Raw genomic sequence first — 18,444 nt, forward strand, 5'->3', positions numbered from 1 at the left:
AGGCTGGGGCCAGAGGGAAAAGAGGTACATCCTGAGCATCCTTGATCCAAAACTATGAAATTCAAGATGCTCTTAGAACTCTGTGAGCACTGTTGTGATGTCACAGGTGACAATTTCATGAAAGTACCATCAGGCTGTGTGTATGAGGTAGATATGAAATAGGAGATCCTCCTGCCTCAGCCTCCAGAGTGCTGGAATTACAGCTGTGTACCCTCACCCTGGCTAAACAGGCCTATTTTACATAGGTAAGGGACAAACTTTCTCTGCAAAGGATCAGAGTAAAGTTTTGAGGATTTACAGGCCACAGCCTCTATTGCAACTAACTGCCAGCTCTGCCACTGTACCGCCAAACCTATAGTTAACAGCGTGTTAAAAGGACCACAGCTGGGTTCTAATAAAACTTTATTTGCAAAAACAAGTGGCAGGCCAGATTTATCTTTTGCTGATGCTGTACATAGGCTGAAGCTGAAATTATCAGGAAGGTACAATAATCAAGAATCTTTGCATACCTGATAACATTAAAGGTTGCCTGGCATGGGCAAAGGCTTTGGGTTTGATTCTTGGCACCACAATAAATAAGGAGGAGAATTTGACAAACTTTTTTTGTTTATTTTTTAGTACTAAAGGTTGAACCCAGGGCCTTCACACTGAGCTACATCCTCAGCCCTTTTTTATTTTTTATTTTGAGATAGTCTCACCAAGTCTCAAAGGAGGACTGAATTTGGGATCCTCCTGCCTCACCTCCCAGAGTGCCCAGATTATAGACACTCCACTTAGCTGGAAAAGTGAGTCTTTGTAGTAGTACTCTTAGAAGGTGGCAGATCCAGTTAGAGAAAGAGACAAAAATTATGGGTACCACAATAAACCTGATCTGGGAATATAGATATGTTCTTAGATGCTCATGCAGAACCTCTGTTCCTTCCTTGGATTTGGCCACTGAGCACAGTGTCACTGACCTCTAACTGGGCCTGGCAGATAAAGCCCAGACAGAGAAGTCTGTCTGAAGTGTTGGACGCTGCGTCCAGTCCTAGACTTGGCATTCACAGAGTCCCCAGCTCCTAGCATTAGTCACATGTAGTCGTCGGCACCCTTGGGGACCCAGAGGAAGTGTGGGGCGGGGTCCCCGCCCTTGAGAAGCTGCCCGTCTGCTGGGGTGTGCACGGTGAAGTGTGGGAAACTGGTCATGTCCTGTCCCTCTTGCTCAGCATTGTGCCGAGGCTCGCTGTGCCCACACCACAACCTGGTCCCCACTCCTGGTTGGATATTCGAAGTTGTGTGTGATCTGGCCCCCTGCTGGCCTCCGCAGTCTCTTTTTCCCTGGCCTTTGGTGGTTCGGAGTCCAGATCAAGGGGACCATTTGGGGACCATGCCCCTCCTCACACCTGGAACAGCCCTTCCCCTTGTCATCTTGAAATCCCTCTGTCCCCTGCCTCTCTCTTCCTGCTTATAATGCTCATTTGGGGTCACGTCCTTGCAGGCAAAGGTGTGTCCTGGCCTCCTGGAACCTGAACAGAACAGTGCAGTACATGCGGTAGGTGGAGGGTGGCTGCTGGGGATCACAGGCTGGGGACCCCTCTTCCTGCAGGGGCAGCGGACCCCAGCACCACCCCTTAGCAGTTGTGACCTTGGGTGGCTTCAGGAAGCCCTTGTTTCTGCCTCTCCAAATTTGCCTCATCTATAAAATGGGACAGTTAATAAATCTTGCTCCAGGATTGTCCTGGGAACCAAGTGGATCTGGCACATGGTGACATGTCAGCCATTATTAGGACATTGGTCCCCTTGTAGCAATTCATTCTCATGAGCATCCTCGATCCCTCTTCACAGCCAGGGAACCTGTGGCCCAGAGAGGCGAAAGCCATTCATCCCAGACACACAGCCAGGAAGTAGCAGGGCTGGGATTTGAACTGAGGTCCTTGATTCAAATTCCCACAGGGAGGTCTGTGCGGTCCCCAGAGCCTGTCCTCGAACACACCCGGACACACTGAGTCAGGGCCATCCCCGGTGGCTCCAGAGTGTCGCCTTCCCGGCTGTGTCCCAGGCCTGGCGCGGGGACGTCCACGTCCGCCTGATGCTAGGAAGTCGATTTGGTTTGATCTCCTTCCTGGCCCCGTCTTTCCTCCAGAGGCCGCCAGCTTTCCTGCCCTGTGCCAGGCTGCCGAACCCTGCACTCATGTGATCCTGACCTGTCAGAGCCAGAAAAGGGGCCTCCTAAATCTTGTTAAAAACATAGATTTTTGGGCTCCACCCAGGACCCATGAATCAGAATCTCCTCGGGTGGGGCCTGGGAATCTGGACGCCTGGGCTCGAAGTAGGAGAAATCCAGGCTCTTTTAACCCTTTTGCTTTGCGGCTGCAGAAGCTGGGATGCAGAGAGCAGCATCTGCATCACCTTGGGAGGCCCTGTGAGTCTGGGGGCCCAGAGAGGCCCCTGGCCTGTACCCTGGGCTGTGCCTGCTGCATTTTCCAGCACTGTCTCTCCCTGCCCCCCACCCCCATCCACAGCCTGGGAGTCTCCAGAAACCCATCCAGTGGCCGGGGCCGAGAAGGGGTGTGCGGAGGCCTGCTCTGGAAACATAGGCTCTGCTCTCAGACTTCCTGTGTCTTACAATGTTATCTTCAGAATAGGAAACTTTGCCCCATTTTTGCAACGCACATCCTTCGCCTGAGAGTCAGTGGTGGTGCCGGCCAGCCGGGGCGGGCCTTCTCAGGCCCAGGCGGGGAGCTGTTCCGACAGCCCTTTGAGGAAGGCCCCGCTCTCTGCTACCCACGAGAACAAACAAACAGACTGTTTTTGCACAAATAATTCATGTTGGTCAGATAAATCAGGCTTGTACATCTCAGTTCCTAGTGCCGGGTGTACTGAGGACAGGGGTCCCTTCTCAGATACAGCCGGTGGGGAGGCCCCACCCTGCCGGTGACTTTAGCAAGTGATTTCAGTTTTCTGTGCCTCAGTTTCCTCTTCTTTGAAGAGAGGAGTTTGGGCTTAATAATCAATCTCCAGCACTGACATTAAGCAGTTTCCCAAGCATCTCTTCGAGTCCCCTGACTTCTCCAGGTTTATCCTTGAAACTAGCATGATGTTGTTGCTTGACAGTGTATTCCCCAGCACCTCATAATGTTTAGAGTTTGTGCCTGAGAGGGGTGCATCCCTTTCACCCTGAGACACTTACACGCACACTGGTGCTGGGTGGATTTCCCAAGCCACAGAGTCCCTCAAACCCCTGGAGTGGGGCAGGGACTTGGAATCCCCTGAGCGGGGCATTCTGAAGGCTTGTGGTTAGTGCCCGCCTGGCTCCTGCTCGCCTGCTGAGGGCTGGCAGTAAGGGTGTTTGTGCTGCTCTTCCAGCCAGAGGGAGGGCTGTTCGGGTTTGTGGGAAATAGCAATGTGTGTATGGCCCACTAAATAACTTGGGACTGACCAGAAAGAATGATGTTTGCAAAAATAAGAGTCTCCCCACTTTGCTTTGACACCCCTGTTATTTTCTCCTTGCCTCAGAGTGATTCATCCCTCGGTGAGTCCGGGTTCCTGCATCCTCGCACACAGTAGGCATTGACAGAGCAGGCAGGGAGCCCAGCTGCCTAAGCAGAGGCTCTGCTCCCACCCCAGCCGAACTGCTGCTGGCCAGAGACCAAAGCCACAATGAGCAGTTCTTGAAAACATCCTACCCACTCTTTCCCTTCAGGGAATTTGCTTCCAGGGTTTCCGGGTGGAGCTCCCCATGTTCAGGGCTGGGCAGGGCAGCTCTCTGTGGCTGCCTCTGAGGGGCTTTTTGGAAGGTTGAGGTGCCCAGACTTCAGGAAGAGCAACCTGCTAGGAAGTGGTTCTTATTGGGTCTTGATGAATAACCGCATCCTTTGGCCTGTTTTCGGGTCAACACCTCCGGGAAGGAGAGGATAGAACATTGGATGCTCAGATTCCAAGCGGGGCTGAAGATGCTTCCAGCCATGGAGTGTAGCCAGTGGAGGGCCGGCTGTAGCACCTTCATTGTGGAGGGCCAGATGTCTGTCTGGTGGCAGGGCTCATGTAGGGCAGCAAGTGCCCACCTTAGTGTTTTTGGTGGTAGCAGTTTCTGAAGCCCCAGAGGAAGGTGCGGAGGAGTTGGTAAAGGGAGGGAGAAAAAGGTGTCCACCTATCCCTGCCCCAAAGGATGCACCTTTTGCAAGAGACACAGCAGAGCACTGTCCCTTGCCAGCCGTTCACTCACCCAGGAGGTGCCACTGTGGTCTTGTTGTACTGAGAGTTGTCAGAAATGCCCACAGGGGACACAGCCCCTGGGCCACGCCAGACAGCAGTCTCCATGAGCTCTGCTCTACAGCTCAGTAACAGGAGGCGGAAAGCAGAGGGGTAGGAACAATCCTGTGGCCTGCCACTCCCTGCCCAAGTTCAGCATGCCATTCACAGAGACTCCACTTCCTCAGGGGTCCTGCGGCTGGAGGGCTGGGGGCAGCGCCAGGACAGGGGCACCCCGGGGAGACTGGTGGCTCCAAGTCTCTCTGGCTCGGCTCCAGCCCCCACGTGCCCAGAGACATAAGCGGTTGCTCCCAACTTGGTGCCGTTAGGGACCCGCCCGGCTGGAACCTGCCAGTCCCCTGGTAGTGCCACCTCCCCGACTTGGCAGGGCTGTCGCCTGAGCTGGCTCAGCCCTTGGTATTTCTAGCTTGGCCCCTTGCCTGCTCCTCTGGGATCTTGCAGTCTGTGCTGTTGGGCCAGCACTGGGGCACCCCCTGATGGTCTCTTCGTGCCATCCTACGAGCCTGGACTCATCTGCAGCCCCCTCACCTGCATTGTCACTGACTGCCCCAAATGGGATGTGCTGCTTCCTCCCCGGGAGAGAACCTGGGGCCCTGCTAATGTGGAAATCACGGAGGGGGCCACAGACAGGTGACCTTGGTTCACCTACTGCAGTTGACGCAGGAGGGGTTTCCACACAGGGCTGGGGCTCCTCCCTGCCTGCCCTCCCTTGGAAGTGCCTGAGCTGGCCTTGTCCCCTGGCCCAATGCCTGAGGAAACGCTGTTTCTTTAAGACAGAAACAGAGATGACTGGGTGGCATGATGGTGTTCGGGCCAAGGGTGATCGCTCCTTCCTGGGCAGCCAGTGGCTACCAGCGAAGGGCTCGGGGGCTTCCTTTCCAGACACAGGGGGCGTTGGCAACTCTGGGACTCCTCAACCAGCACAGGCTACCAGGGTGACTGCAGAGGAGACTTTGACTTTGAGAAACCAAGTTTTGTGATTTCTTTCAAACTGTGACACTAAGCGGTGGGTAACATTTCCTGTTCGAGGTCATTTGGAGATCGCCTTTAGTGCACAGATAACAGTGATTTGTAATTGGTCTGCCGCTTGTTTATGTAGTGCGAGCAGGATAAACAGCCCTCCAGAACCTTACTTATTTTGCATTTGTTTACCAAAACTTTAAAAAAAAAACAACTTCGAGGCAGCTGCTTTTGGAATTGTTACGGACTCTGGGTTTGAGTCCTAATTAATGGTGCTTTATTGTGTATGCACAAAAATTTCTCTTGGCAGCATGCATGCTTTATCGAAGAGCCGGCAAGAGAAGCCGAGACCAAAGTGTCCCTTCTTCCCCAGAGTACCAGTGTTACAGAAAGGTAGGGATCAAATCATTGGTCTTAGGAATCTATAAGACATGGAGTAGAGAGCATGTGAAATTCAAACACCTCTCCTAGACATACCCTAAGGCGCCGAGCCTAAGTTGATGTGCTGTGGTGTGTAAGACTAAAAGCACACCCAGCGGTGATTATGAGCAATGACAAGTGTTCATCCTTAACATGGATCCCCATAGGTCACTGCTACCATTGTGCCCTCTTATCTTGTGGCTTAATTTTTTTTCTGAGATGAGGTCTCCCTGTGTTGCCCAGGCTGGTCAGGAACTTGGGCTCCTTCCACCTCAGTTTCCTGAGTAGATGAGATTACAGGTGTGAGCCTCGGGCACCCAGCTCAAAACTTAATTTTAACATTCATCCAGCTGGCACCGACAGTGTTAGCATCGGTATTGCTGCGAAGCGCCCACTTTCTAGCTTGTAACTTGGACGGGGGAAAGAAACCCGTGCTATTTAGCGATTAGATACAGCTCAGCTCTGGGGTTTCATGCTAAGCTCGGGGCTGGGATCTCTCAGTTGAAATTCACTCTCACCAGGTACCTTGAAAACCACACCGGTCAGCTCATTTCTGGGGTGCTTTGCTGTGCAAAGGCCTCCTGCAGTTATGACCCAGACAAAGAGGGCTCCTGCTTTCATCCCTGCAGACGCTGGAAGGACTTTAACCTACCTGCCCAGCAGCTCTCACCTGCTGCCCCCACAAACGCAGCTGCCCGGCGCCGCCTTTAGCCAGCGAGAAGTGCACATTCGCAGGTAGCAGCGCTGCCCTCCCAGCCCTGCTGGCCCCAGGATTGCTGCTTCTTGGCTTTGTCTGAAGTTGGAGTGTCCTTTTCTGAGAGTGACCAGAGCCAAGGTCTCCCCATCACGGGCTTCTTGCACTAACACACGCAGCAGCCTTACCTTATAGTGGGGGACACCTCCCCATTTTCCAGCCTTAGGAAACTGAGGTGTGGGACGTCTTCACGATGTTGGTGGTGCTCAGGTGGCATTGGCGCTGTGGGCTGAGCTGGGAAAGGAGACCTCTGGGTGTTTGGGTTTTCTGCCCTTGTTTTTAACTGATGCGAAGCGGCCTTTCTTGCAGCTGAGGCCACAAGACAGGCTGAGATGTCGTGCGATGCTGGGTGTAACCGAAAGGGCCTGGCCTGCGCCTGCCTTCCCCGCCGAGCAGGAAGTGGTTAGGTGGCCAAGAATGCAACCTGCGCCTCCCAGATTAATTAATAATTGAGAGCTGGCCCCTGGCCAGGCGGAGCGGGAGAGATGGTGAACAAAGAGTGGTGGCTAACTGCAGGGGGAGGAGAAGTTTGACTTTGCCTGTGGCTGAAAGGAAAATTCATAAAGGCCATGATTTATGTGCCGAATTACTCAGGATCCTCGTTAGTGCACCCAGGCTCCAAGGGCCATCGGTGCCCAGGGGGAGGGAGGAGGTGGCCCAGCAGGCGCCAGCCTTGTGTAGCAGGTACAGTCACACCCGCAGGGACCGCCAGGAGCGGGCTGTGAGGGCACCTGCTGGAATTAGGTAGAGGCTGGCAGTAAAGTGGTGTGGAGTCTCAGTTCTTCTTTATTATCCGGGTGACCTTGGACAGGGGGCTTAAGTTCTCTGAGCCTCTATTTCCCCTGTAAGTGTATACCTGACTCCTAGGGTTATTCTGGGTGTTAAGTGAGATGGTGGGCAGTGGGTGCTTATTAGTAGAGACTGGATTTCTAAGAGGTGACCCAGCTGAGACGGAGGGCACTTGCAGTCACCCTCTGCTGGGCCCCTGCATGCCAGGTGCTTGCTGCTTGTTGGGGTGAGGGTGGTGACCCCACCTCTTGTCAGGACCCCTGTGGCTGCAGACAGTTCTGCCCCAAAAGGCGCCTGGGCGCCGCCCTCAGTGGTGCCCAGGCCACTCTTCTCCCAGTTGTTCCAAAAAGAAATCAAGACTTATGAGGGGACCCTGGAGGGTCGGGGATTTAGCTCAGTGGTGCCACCACCTTCCTCGAAAGTGCAAGGTCCCAAGTTCGATCCCCTGTACCAAAAAAAAAAAAAAGAAAGAAAGAAAGAAAGAAAAAAATAAGAGGATAGTGGAGAAGAAGGCGACATCCTCTTTGCTGAAAAGTTAGGCTTGGGAGTAAGACACAGGATCCAGGCACAGAAACGCGGCTGTCCCTGAGTACTCCTTGGATCGAGTCATACTGACAGCCCTGCGCATCCAGGTGCAGACTGAAGGTGATGAGAGCCCAGCACCCAGGCGACAGACGGCACCTGGCACCACCTCATCATTAACTGGACCATGGGGCGGTCACCTCGCCTCCTGAGACACTCCTAAACCTAAAAGGAGGCCTCTGTAAATGGGCTCAGAGAATTCAGAGACCCTGGACAGGTGCAACAGCATCCCAGTGGGACAGAGCCGCCCTCCTGCACGGGCTTCAGGGCTGTGGGAAGCCAGCCTGGCCTCCTGCTGCCTTGGAAACCTGGCATGGACTTGGGGTCTGTGCAGGGTGACCTGATGGGATGAGTAGCCCACTTGGCTCCTTCCTGGGCAGCCTGGGAGCTGGCCAAGTCACCTGCACAGTAGCCTGGCCGCAGACGGTGGACAGGTAGACAGGTCCCCAGGGCAGGCAGCCTGGAGCTGCCAGCCCAGAGGTCACTCTGTAGCACTGCTGAGGGGAGACTTTCGGGCTCATGTTACCCCCTCCTCTATGGCAAACACTAGCACTCAACACCGATGGATGATCCCTCCAGTCAGTATTAGCTTTGAGCAAATCATAAAGCACTCCTGTTTGTTCCAGAGATCTACAAGAAAGATTCAAGCAAACTTTGCTTTAAGAAGACCCAGCACGTACTCACCTGCCTTCATGTATCTTTGTGCTACAAAAGAACATTTGAAAAGAAAGGATTTCATGCAAGAATTATTTAAAAATTGAATGCCCACCCCTGGTACTTTAATTTTGGGATGTTTATCCCCAATTGCATCTTTAGAGTAAGTCAGTGCAGGTGTATCTGACTGGTGAAGGTCATATATAATATCCGGTTGGTAAATAACAACAGGCTGATGTTAAATGAGGCTTATTTTTGTTACTGTTGTTGGTGGTTGTTTTTTTTTTTTTTCAGATAGCGTCTTGCTGCGTAGTTCAGGCTGGCCTCAAACTTGCAGTGACCTTCCTGCCTCAGCCTCCTGAGTGCTAGGATCATAGGTATGCGGCACCACACCTGGTCTTTTTTTTTTGAGCTGTGTAAATAGGAAGACCAGGACCAACACCCATTCTTTGGCTCCCTTGTCTAAAACTATGGTCTCTAATCCTTTACCCTTGCAGAGTTAGCAAGCTAGAGGAACTGAGCCCACCCCCTGCCAGACAAGGGGGCCACAGGCTTTAGATTGTTTTTGCATCATTATTTTATGCATGTAATGAGCTCATACGGACAGGGTCACAACCTGAGGACCAGCGAGGAGGGACAGTGCTGTTCCCCTTGCCTCCATGTCCAGGCGTCCGAACACCAGGGATGTCACCTAGTAAATGGGGACAACACTGCCACTGTTCCTTCTCCAGGGGTGTGTGGGGGGGCAGGGGCTGAGAGGAAACCAGATGATTTCCCAAGTGCTCTTCCAGCCCTGTGTGTCAAATTCTACCTAGCACCCCAATCCTGAGGGCACCCTGGTTAGGGTGCTGGGTCCCATCCCTCCTGTTGTCAGCATTGGTGACAGTGTCACAGAGGAACTGCGGCTCAGATCTTGCTGCTGAACAAAGGCTGTCTACAGGACAGTGACACTGGGGTCCAGAAGGTTCAGCAAGCGTCTGCCAGGCGCCGGGGAATGAGGACGGAAATGCAGTCACCAGCATGACCACGGGGTTGCTGAACTCCTCCAAGCCCCTCGCCCCTTTGAGCTAGGTGACCCCTAGGGAACACCCGAACTGGAGTGTCTTGCACTGGGCCTGGGCTCGGAGGTGTGGTCACCTGTTCAAGGGACACAGCTCCTAGGATGTGCACTTCCCTTCTGCTGCCCGGGGCTGGGAGCCTTGCAGATGGAGCTGGAAGGCGTCGAGCACACACTGATGGGGAGCCAAACTGTGGGGCCTCACTCTGAGACGTCTCTGCCTGCGCCCCGCCCCAGACAGGTTGATGGAAAGCAATGTTTAGGTGCTTTGCTTTTATGGCTTTATACTGGGTCCAGGTGGAAGTCTGAGGCAGGAAGTTTGCCAATAAAACTCAAATTGCATTTGGGAAATAAAAGAAAAATGGAGGTGCCCCTGGGTCTCCACTCTGGGAACTTCAGGGTGGGGCCTCGAAGCCCAGACACCTGCCCTGTGCCCTGCCACACATACTCAGACTGTCCCCGTCCGAATCCCCCAAGGGCTGATTTTGTTCTCTGTGGCCTCAGATTCACCAGGGAAGTCAGTGTTGGGGTCAGGCCTCGACCTTGGGTGCTAAAGCCTGAGATGAGAACCCAGATAAGACCCAACTCGGCCAGCCCCCAGGACCCGGGAGCCAGCCCATCCCTTCTCACTGTGTCCAAGGTCCCAGAATCCTCTCAGGGACATAATAAAACCCAGCTTTCCCACCCCAGGTGGTCTTTGGAGAGGAAAACAAACAAACATCCTCCCCCGACTTTGTGATAAGACAAAAGGAGGCCTTGGAATGGGAGTAAAGTTCAGAGGGTTTTGTTGCAGAAACTGGTTCCTTCTCAAGACCTGGGCTGATTTCATAAGCTGCTTATCTCCTCTGTCTCTCATGCTTGTCGCCTGTCATTGTACTTTGCGCTCTGCATTTTCCCAACATTCTCCCTCCTGGGCTGTTTCCTCCCCAAGGGGACTGAGGGGCTTCTCTGCCTTCCCTCTTAGGTGGTGTTTTTCTTTGAGGCTTTAACTTCTCTTTTGTTGACTCACTATGTAGTTCTTGCTGGCGTTGAACTCCCTGTGTAGCCCAGGCTGGCCTGGAACTCCCTGGGATTCTCCTGCCTCATCTTCCTTCGTGCTGGGATTACAGGCATGTGCCACCAATGCCCAGCTTTCTTTCAGGCTTTAGTTGTGGGACTTCCTCCTGTGTTTCTGAGTGAGTGGTCTCACAGATCAGCTCTGCAGTGGAGGAGGTGCAGTGCCTCTGATGCCAGCCTCCGTGTGGCTTCTTGGAGTCTGAGCGGCTTTTGGTGTTGTTGAGCTTGTATGACTGAGCACAGGGACGTGGGCCCCAGGAGGCCCAACAGTCTTGCTGGGCAGGTTGTGTCTTTCCACAGACCAGGACGGGACCTGCAGGTGGAGGGCAGGGCTGCTGACAAAGGGGCCTGGGTGTCCTGCTGGCTGGTGTGCTAGGACCAGGAGGCCTCTGGGACATGGGCCTGGGCATTAGGGCCCAGGCAGAACTGGCTTTGGGTCAGGGTTGTGGGATGAGTTCATCTTTTTAGGATCTGCACAAGATAAAAGGCTGGGAACCTTACCCAGCTTGGCTGGGCCGCCACTCAGTGCCACCAGAGGCATGAGGCCGAGCAGGCCAGGCCTGGGTGCCAAGGATAAAGGAGAGGCCTTCTGGAGGGTGTCTTGGGCTCTCCTTGGGAGAGGCTGTGATAGCCCATCCAGGTGGCCACCAACATGGCTCCTGGTGGTGGCGCGGCTCAGAAGAGCACAGAACAGAGGGGGCAGACAAAGCAGCAAGCAGTGCAGGGAGCCCATGGGGAGAAGGTGGGCACGGGGCTGCCTCGCTGTCCTGCTACGTGACCTCTCAACTTGTGGTCTGCCAGAGATGGGGGTGATTCTGCTTCCCAGATGTGTGAAGTTCAGAAGGGCCAGTGAATGCACAGCAAGAGACCCACGGGTCCTGCATGTTCCCGAGACCAGGACTCATTCCTGCTGCGTGGCTGGCACATGCTTGTTTTCTAGAGCATGTTGAGGGGTGGAATATTAGCATGCAGGGAGGAAGCTAAACTTAAAAGCCCGTAAGTATGTGTGTTCTCAGGCTGCATAAGGGGCCACACATAGCAGATATGGCATGGCATTTAAAAAGCCCTCTTGACCTTTAGGAGGGTAGGCAGCATCTTGGGCTGGGGGCCAATCCTGACACATCAGAGGACACCCCACCTTTTTCTCGTTGTTTCTGCTGGGGCTCGAACCCGGAGCCTTGAACATGCTAGGCACGCACTCTACCTCTGAGGCTCCATCTCCAGCCCTGAGTGATGGCCCACAGTGGGCATGGCCACACAAGCAAGGCACCTTTCCCCGTGGTGCCTTTTCATTCTTTGCCTGGCATTTACTAAAGGTTCATTAGGTGTTGGCTGGTTTATTATTTTATTATTACTATTTCTCCTCGAATCTCCACTCCATTGGCATGGCTTATCTCTGCCGGTGTTATTATCTGTGTGAACACACTTATGCACTATCAGGGTGAGTCCATCTATTATATAATTTGTGCAGCTAATATATATCCAGATAAGACTGCATGGTAGTAATAATAGCTGTTTAAATTACGGAGTGATTATTTTAGCTGGGCATTGTTTGATACACTTGAAATCCTGGTACCCCAATAAAGTAATCACTGATTGCACCCCCATTTTTTATTTTTTGTTTCTGGTACTGCAGATTAAACTCAGGGCCTTCGCACTGAGCTATATCCCCCCCTTTACTTTTTAAATTTTGAGGCAGAATCTTGCTAATTGCTAAATTGCCCAGGCTAAGCTGGAACTTGCCTGCCTCAGCCTTCCAGACTGCTGGGATCACAGGTGCGCTCTACGACTCCAGGCTTGCACCCCATTTTACAGTCTAGGAAACTGAGGCCCAGAGGGGTGAGGTCACTTGCCCAGTGCTGCGTAGCGGTGAGTGGCAGAGCTGGGATTTACAAACTGTCGACCTGCATCCTTAACGCAGCCGCACAGGAGGCCCCAGGCTGGTCCCTCCCAGGAGGCCGATTTCCTGTGTGACCTTCCCATTCCCTCTCCGGGCCTCTGTTTCTGCACTGCAGCACGTGGGACCACAGAAAGCCTCCCTCCTCTGTCACCCCTGCACAGACCCTCCGAGGAAGCCCTGAGCGCCGTCTGCAGGGTGGTGCCCAGCACGGACCCTGCCTCCGAGACCCGAGGCCAGGAGAGCCTCTGAGGTGGGGCCGGCCAAGGTGGCCCCTTGAGGCCAGCCGCAGCGGTGGCCAGACCGCCCGTGATGCAGTGAGTGATTAGGAACTTCCTCTTGGACTCCGGGCTTCCTCCCGGAGCCAGAGGTGCTGGAGGCGGGGAGTGGGTGGGTGGGAGCAGGGGAGGAGACGCCGGTCAGCTGGGCCTGGCTTCTGGCCTGAGTTCACAGAGGCTGCTGACCATTAGCGCAGCCAGCCCTGGGCACATTGGGCACATTCCTCCTCTATAGCCAGGAGGGAAGGGGCCTCCAATTAATGCCCTGTCCTTCCAAGCACTGCAAGACATGAAGCTGTAGACAAAGGAGGGTTAAGTGGAAACTCCTTTTTTGTCTAAGTTTGATAACAAAAACTACTTATCTAATGGGCAAATGGAACCTTAAAAGGGTGTTAGGTTAACCAGATGCAGGGCCAGGTAATTACTCCCAGGCCTGGGGCCACAGATGAGAAGCTGCTGGTTGGATGGGAACTTGAAGCCACAGCCACCACCGGGACAGAAGGAAGGACTTTTCCAGGAGGGCTGGAACCTCTGTGTAGCCCTGTGCAGAGGGAAGGAGCAAGCCCAAGGCTCCTCTCGGGCTCTGCTGGGCAGCCTTGGGCAAGTCACTTAGCCTCTCCGGTCTTCTGAGCACTCAAGTCTCTCTTCTCAGCTCTCTCTGGGAGCTGGGCCAGCGGGGGGCCCTTGTTTCAGTCTCACTGATGTGGGGTCCCTTTGGGGCATGACTGAGCCCAGAGCCGCTTGGCCAAAAAGCAAAGGGCAGTGCAGAAAAACAAACCACAGAGCAGGAGCCGAAGCCCCCCGGGGCACAGGGACCAGGGCCGCTCCTGCCCTTTGTTTTCACAGAAAACTGCTGATTCCAAGAAGCGAAAGCTGGGATTTCAGCTCTCGCTGCCACCCCCAGGCTGCAGGCTGCCACCTCGGAGCCCTGGCACCCCCATAAAATTACACGTTGGGCTCTGGGTGCCCTGGCTGGGCAGAGCGAGGGAGGGCTATGGGCCCAGCAGCCTATTGTTGCCTCTGCTCCTCCTCCTCCCTGCGCGGCATCCACTACCCTCTGGTGGCAGGAATGCGGGCATCACCAGGAGGTACAGCTGTCCCCAGGCCATTGCAGGTCTGCCGAGTCCCCTTCAGGACAGACAATGCAAGCTGACCCTCGGGAAGCCTGTGGCCACTTTCTCCTTTTCAACTGTTTCAGAGGTATCCCACCTGCAGTGGAAGGCTCAGCTACATGTTGGGAGCATGATACTCTGTGGCTTTGGTTTTGGTGTTTTGAGATAGGATCTCCCTATGTAGCCCAGGCTGGCCTTGAACTCACAGTGGTCTTCCTGCCTCAGCCTCTCGAGTGTTCCTGACATTGCAGCCGAGTTGCCACACACTACACTTGCCCCAGAAATTCCCTCGTGACCCTTCCGAGTCGCCCCACCCCCAGGCCTGCTCACTCTACTGATTTTGTTTTTCCCTTTTTTGTGCTGTTGGGTACAAACCCTTGAACACACAGAGCATATCGCCACAGACTGCTCTGCCTGCCCAAGAACTTCGTATCAGTGGCGATAGCATGTCTTCTGGGTGTGGCTTCTTTTGCTCAGCAGGATGTACCTAAGATTTACCCAGTGTCACCTATTTCGACCATTTGTTCCTCTTTATTCCTGAGTAACATCCGGGGATCAACGTACTTAGTTTTTATTTATCTATTCTTTTTCCCTGTTACTCGGCTCCAATTCAGGAGTGTTCCATTACTGAGCAAAACTTTAGCTATTGTTTGTTTCATATTTTTAGACCAGGTCTAAATTGCCCAGTCTGGACTATAACTTGCGATCCTCCTGCCTCAGCTTCCTAGGTAGCTGGGATTACAGGTGCATGTCACCGTGCCTGGCTTCGTCCTCCTGTCCGTTGACATCTGAGCTGCTTTGCAGGTGGGGGTCATGACTAGAGCTGCTGGGAACATTCACCAAATCACAGATATTTAGAACTGAGAGTTCAAAGTACAGGCTTCATTGTTGTGCAGATGGGAAAACTGAGGCCAGAGAAAAGCATTGACCTGCCAGGTCAGGGCCAAAGGGCAGGACTTCTGATTCCCTGGACCCAACGCTGGGCCTCTTCCCCACCAACCCTCAGACCCCATGGGACCCAGCGCCTGGCTGGGAAGCAGGACAGGCCAATCAGGGGCCAGTGAGTGGAAGTTTCGGTCAGAGCTCGGTCAGCTTTGATGTCAAGCAGCCAGGTCTGACTTCCGGGGATTTATTTGCAATTAAAGAGCTGCTTCCTAATTAGGCTGATGATGGTAGGAGATGGCAGGGACTGCAGACTGGAGTCCAAGGAGGGAAAGACCTTCCTGCAAGAGGCTGTCCCTGTGCTCCTGCAGTGGTGGGCCTGGCTGTGGACGAGGGCACAGTGGGGGACCGTGGTCTGGGAGCACTGCCTCCTCCCTCATGGTAGCTTGTGGGCATGCACCCTGTGACATCCCAGGATGCGTAGGGGCATGGGTGTGGGGATGGAGTTATCCGCCCCTTCCTTCTCTAGCCCCTTCCCTGAATGCCTGTGTCGCCACAGTGCCGGGCGGGGGCTTTCACAGCGGGTGAGGGACTTGGCCCTGACCACTGTGATCCCAAGGGGAAAAGAGAGCAGGAACTGATGACCCAGAGGCCCCACCCAGCTGATTTGCTGCCAGAATTTCCAGAGTCCCCAGAGAGCTTGGGTGAGTGAGGCACTTGGTGCCACATCTGTCCCTTTACTAATAGGGGACGGTAGCTTGGGCACAGCCAGCAGTCTGTCTCACTCTGAAACTTTGGCTCATCTGAGAGCAGCGTTCTGGGGCCTCAAGTTCTAGTTTCTACTCTGTCACCCTCTTGTCCCCAGGCAAGTCACCCTGCAACCTCCGAGGTGTCAGCTTCCAAGCCCAGGGTCCTGGGACTCCGTTAGTGGAGTTTTCTGTGGTTCTTGGTGAAAGAAATGAAAACAAGGTAGAAAGTAAGCGGAGATAAAGTCGGGTCACTCCCAGCCCTCTGTTACAAAGTGTTCTGGATGGGCCGGGGATTTAGTTCAGTGGTTTCGCCGCCTGCTGCACAAGCGCAAGGACCCGAGTTCGATTCCCGGTACCGAAAAAAAAAAAGGAAAAGAGATGCTACAAAGTGTGCTGGTTTGTGGACCCCCTAAAGGCTGGGTCCCGGAGGAGAAGGTGACAAGGTGATGTCACAGGCTCCTCTTGGTCCCACAGAGGCCTGTGCCTGTGCCCACTGCCCTTCCACTGCCCAAAGGCCTGAGGCTGCTCACCCCACTGCTGGGCAGGGCTGGTGGAGTGGGGTCCACAAGGGGCACCTGGGGTTAGCTTTATTTCCTTCTAGCACTTTTGGAGCAGCCTGGGCCACAGAGAGGACAGGGGCCCCCCCTCCCCACTGGGAGAGTGTAGACCGGCAACACAGGCTCCTGCTTGGGCCAAAGGAGGGGCTGCATGGAAAGGTCCCCAGGAGGAAGAGGTCCTGGGGCGCTTCCCTGGGATGCAGTCTGTTGCCTGGAACATGGCAGATTTGGCCAGAGGCCCTGGCTGATGAGGTCACCAGGTTGCTCCCCAGAGGGTCCCCAGCACTTGGGAGGCTGAGGCAGGATGATCGCCATGAGTTCCAGGCCAGCCTGGGCTACACAGTGAGCTCAAGACCGGCCTGGACTATATAGACTCCAAAAAACATGCTCCCATCCCTATGCGGGGCCCTGGGAAGCCCCGCTGGGAGTAGCCTAGAATGTGCCGGTCTCGGGGTCCTGGGACCCCTACACACTCTGACCCTCATGGCCTCTGCTGACTGGCAGCCTCACAAAGCCCTACTGTACACAGACATAGCAGTGACCCCTCTCCCAGGGATGGCAAAGAGAGCCCCTGATGGGACGGCAAACTCCTCCTAAACTCAGTCCACGGGAGCATCGTGGTTACAGATAGGGAAACTGAGGTCAGACAGGAGGGGCTTGCCTGGCGCCTCAAAGGTTCTCGGAGATGCCTGCCACCATCCTGTCCCCAGTGCCCTTGGGCACCTCTTGCCGCCCTGCACACTGAGAGGATTCTTGTGGGCGGGAGTCACCAGGCTGGCGTGGTGCTGCCCCGTGCCTCAGGAGTTTGGGATGCTGGAGCTCGGCATGTGGCAAGTCCTGCTGTCCCAGGTGGGACAGGCCCGGTCCCTGTGCTATCCTGCAGTTGCCCCTGTTGGCACACTCTGCCCTAGTCAGTTCCCCTGCTCTTTGCGGGTCCAGGTGCTCACGGTGCAGCCCTGGGTGTGCTGAGGGGGAGCCTCACTATGGGACGGGGCTGGGATGACAGCATGGTGCGGGTGCCTGGCGGGTCGTGGACCCCCTCTGATGTGTGGGGGTGTGAAGTTCGCGTGGGTGGCAGCTGGGTGTGGCTCATGGCTACCTTGCTGCCCCGGAGGCGCCTGGGCTGGCTTGGCCCATGCACGTGTGAAGGAGGCCTTGGCGGCCCCACGGTGTGCTGTTTCTCGGGCCGTCCAGCCCAGTAACCATGCCCTGTGCTTGCCCACAGACGCCAGCATGTCTCCGGAAGCCACCAAGCCGAGCCACTGGTGCAGCGTGGCGTACTGGGAGCACCGGACGCGTGTGGGCCGCCTCTACGCGGTGTCAGAGCAGGCCGTGAGCATCTTCTACGACCTACCTCAGGGCAGCGGCTTCTGCCTGGGCCAGCTCCACCTGGAGCCCCGCAGTGAATCCGTGCGCCGCACGCGCAGCAAGATCGGCTTCGGCATCGTGCTCAGCAAGGAGCCCGATGGCGTGTGGGCCTACAACCGTGGAGAGCACCCCATCTTCGTTAACTCCCCCACGCTGGATGCGCCCGCAGGTGGCGGCGGCGGCAGTGGCCGTGCCCTGGTCGTTCGCAAAGTGCCACCCGGCTACTCCATCAAGGCCTTCGACTTCGCGCGCTCGGACCTGCTGCAGCACGCGGCTGAGCCCGAGGCCAGCGACGGCCCCTACGACCCCAACAGCGTACGCATCAGCTTCGCCAAGGGCTGGGGTCCCTGCTACTCGAGGCAGTTCATCACCTCCTGCCCCTGCTGGCTGGAGATCCTGCTTAACCACCACAGATAGTGCCAGCTCCCTGGGGTCCCCCGGACGCACCCCCAGATATCATCTACCTAGATTTAATATAAAGTTTTATATATTATATGGAAATATATATTATACTTGTAATTATGGAGTCATTTTTACAATGTAATTATTTATGTATGGTGCAATGTGTGTATATGGATGCAACAAGAAAGACGCACTTTGGCTTATAATTCTTTCAATACAGATATATTTTCTTTCTTTTTCTCTTTCCTCTTCTTGTTTTGTTTTTTTGTTTTGTTTTGTTTTGTTTTTAAGAAAATGATACAGCAGAACCAGGTGGAAAAGCCTGGGTTTGGTGTATGGTTTTTGAACTATTAACGCCCAGACGAAAAGCTAATACCAGTCACTCGTTGATAATAAAATATTCGCATTATAGTTGTTTTATTTTTTTAACTGTCTTCTTTTTACAAAGAGGGATGTTCAGGGCTCCTGTGGGTTTTCCAACCCGTCAGACACCCTGAAACTTGACTTTTGTGGTTACTGGATAACAAATAGAGGGAACTGGCAGGTGTGGTGGTGTAGGGCTGTAATCCCAGCACTCGGGATGCTGAGGTAGGGCTCAAGCAATCCTCCTGCCTCAGCCTCCTGAGCAGTTGGGATTACAGGTGTACACCCCCCCCCCCCCCGGAACTTCTGCTGT

The 18,444-nt window shown here is 54.5% G+C and overlaps 1 protein-coding gene across 4 annotated transcripts in view; it reads left to right on the forward strand.

The window, feature by feature from the left end:
• Smad6 (SMAD family member 6) overlaps window positions 1–18,179 on the forward strand; it is a 65,537-nt gene extending 47,358 nt beyond the window's left edge. For 2 of the 4 annotated variants that reach the window (XM_087199148.1, XM_087199149.1), the window contains exon 6: window positions 17,224–17,520. In XM_087199148.1, coding sequence (XP_087055274.1) covers window positions 17,224–17,334 — 111 coding nt within the window. In that variant the 3' untranslated portion in view covers window positions 17,335–17,520. Of the gene's footprint in view, window positions 1–17,223 lie in introns of all 4 variants that reach the window. The other 2 variants (XM_087199147.1, XM_004855598.4) reach the window with 1 other exon arrangement.
• Window positions 18,180–18,444: the final 265 nt, after the last annotated feature.

Source organism: Heterocephalus glaber, unplaced genomic scaffold, assembly GCF_053883595.1.
Source record: "Heterocephalus glaber isolate CG9 unplaced genomic scaffold, H.glaber_assembly_v1.0 deba00001689, whole genome shotgun sequence".
NCBI classification, from domain to species: Eukaryota; Metazoa; Chordata; class Mammalia; order Rodentia; family Bathyergidae; genus Heterocephalus; species Heterocephalus glaber.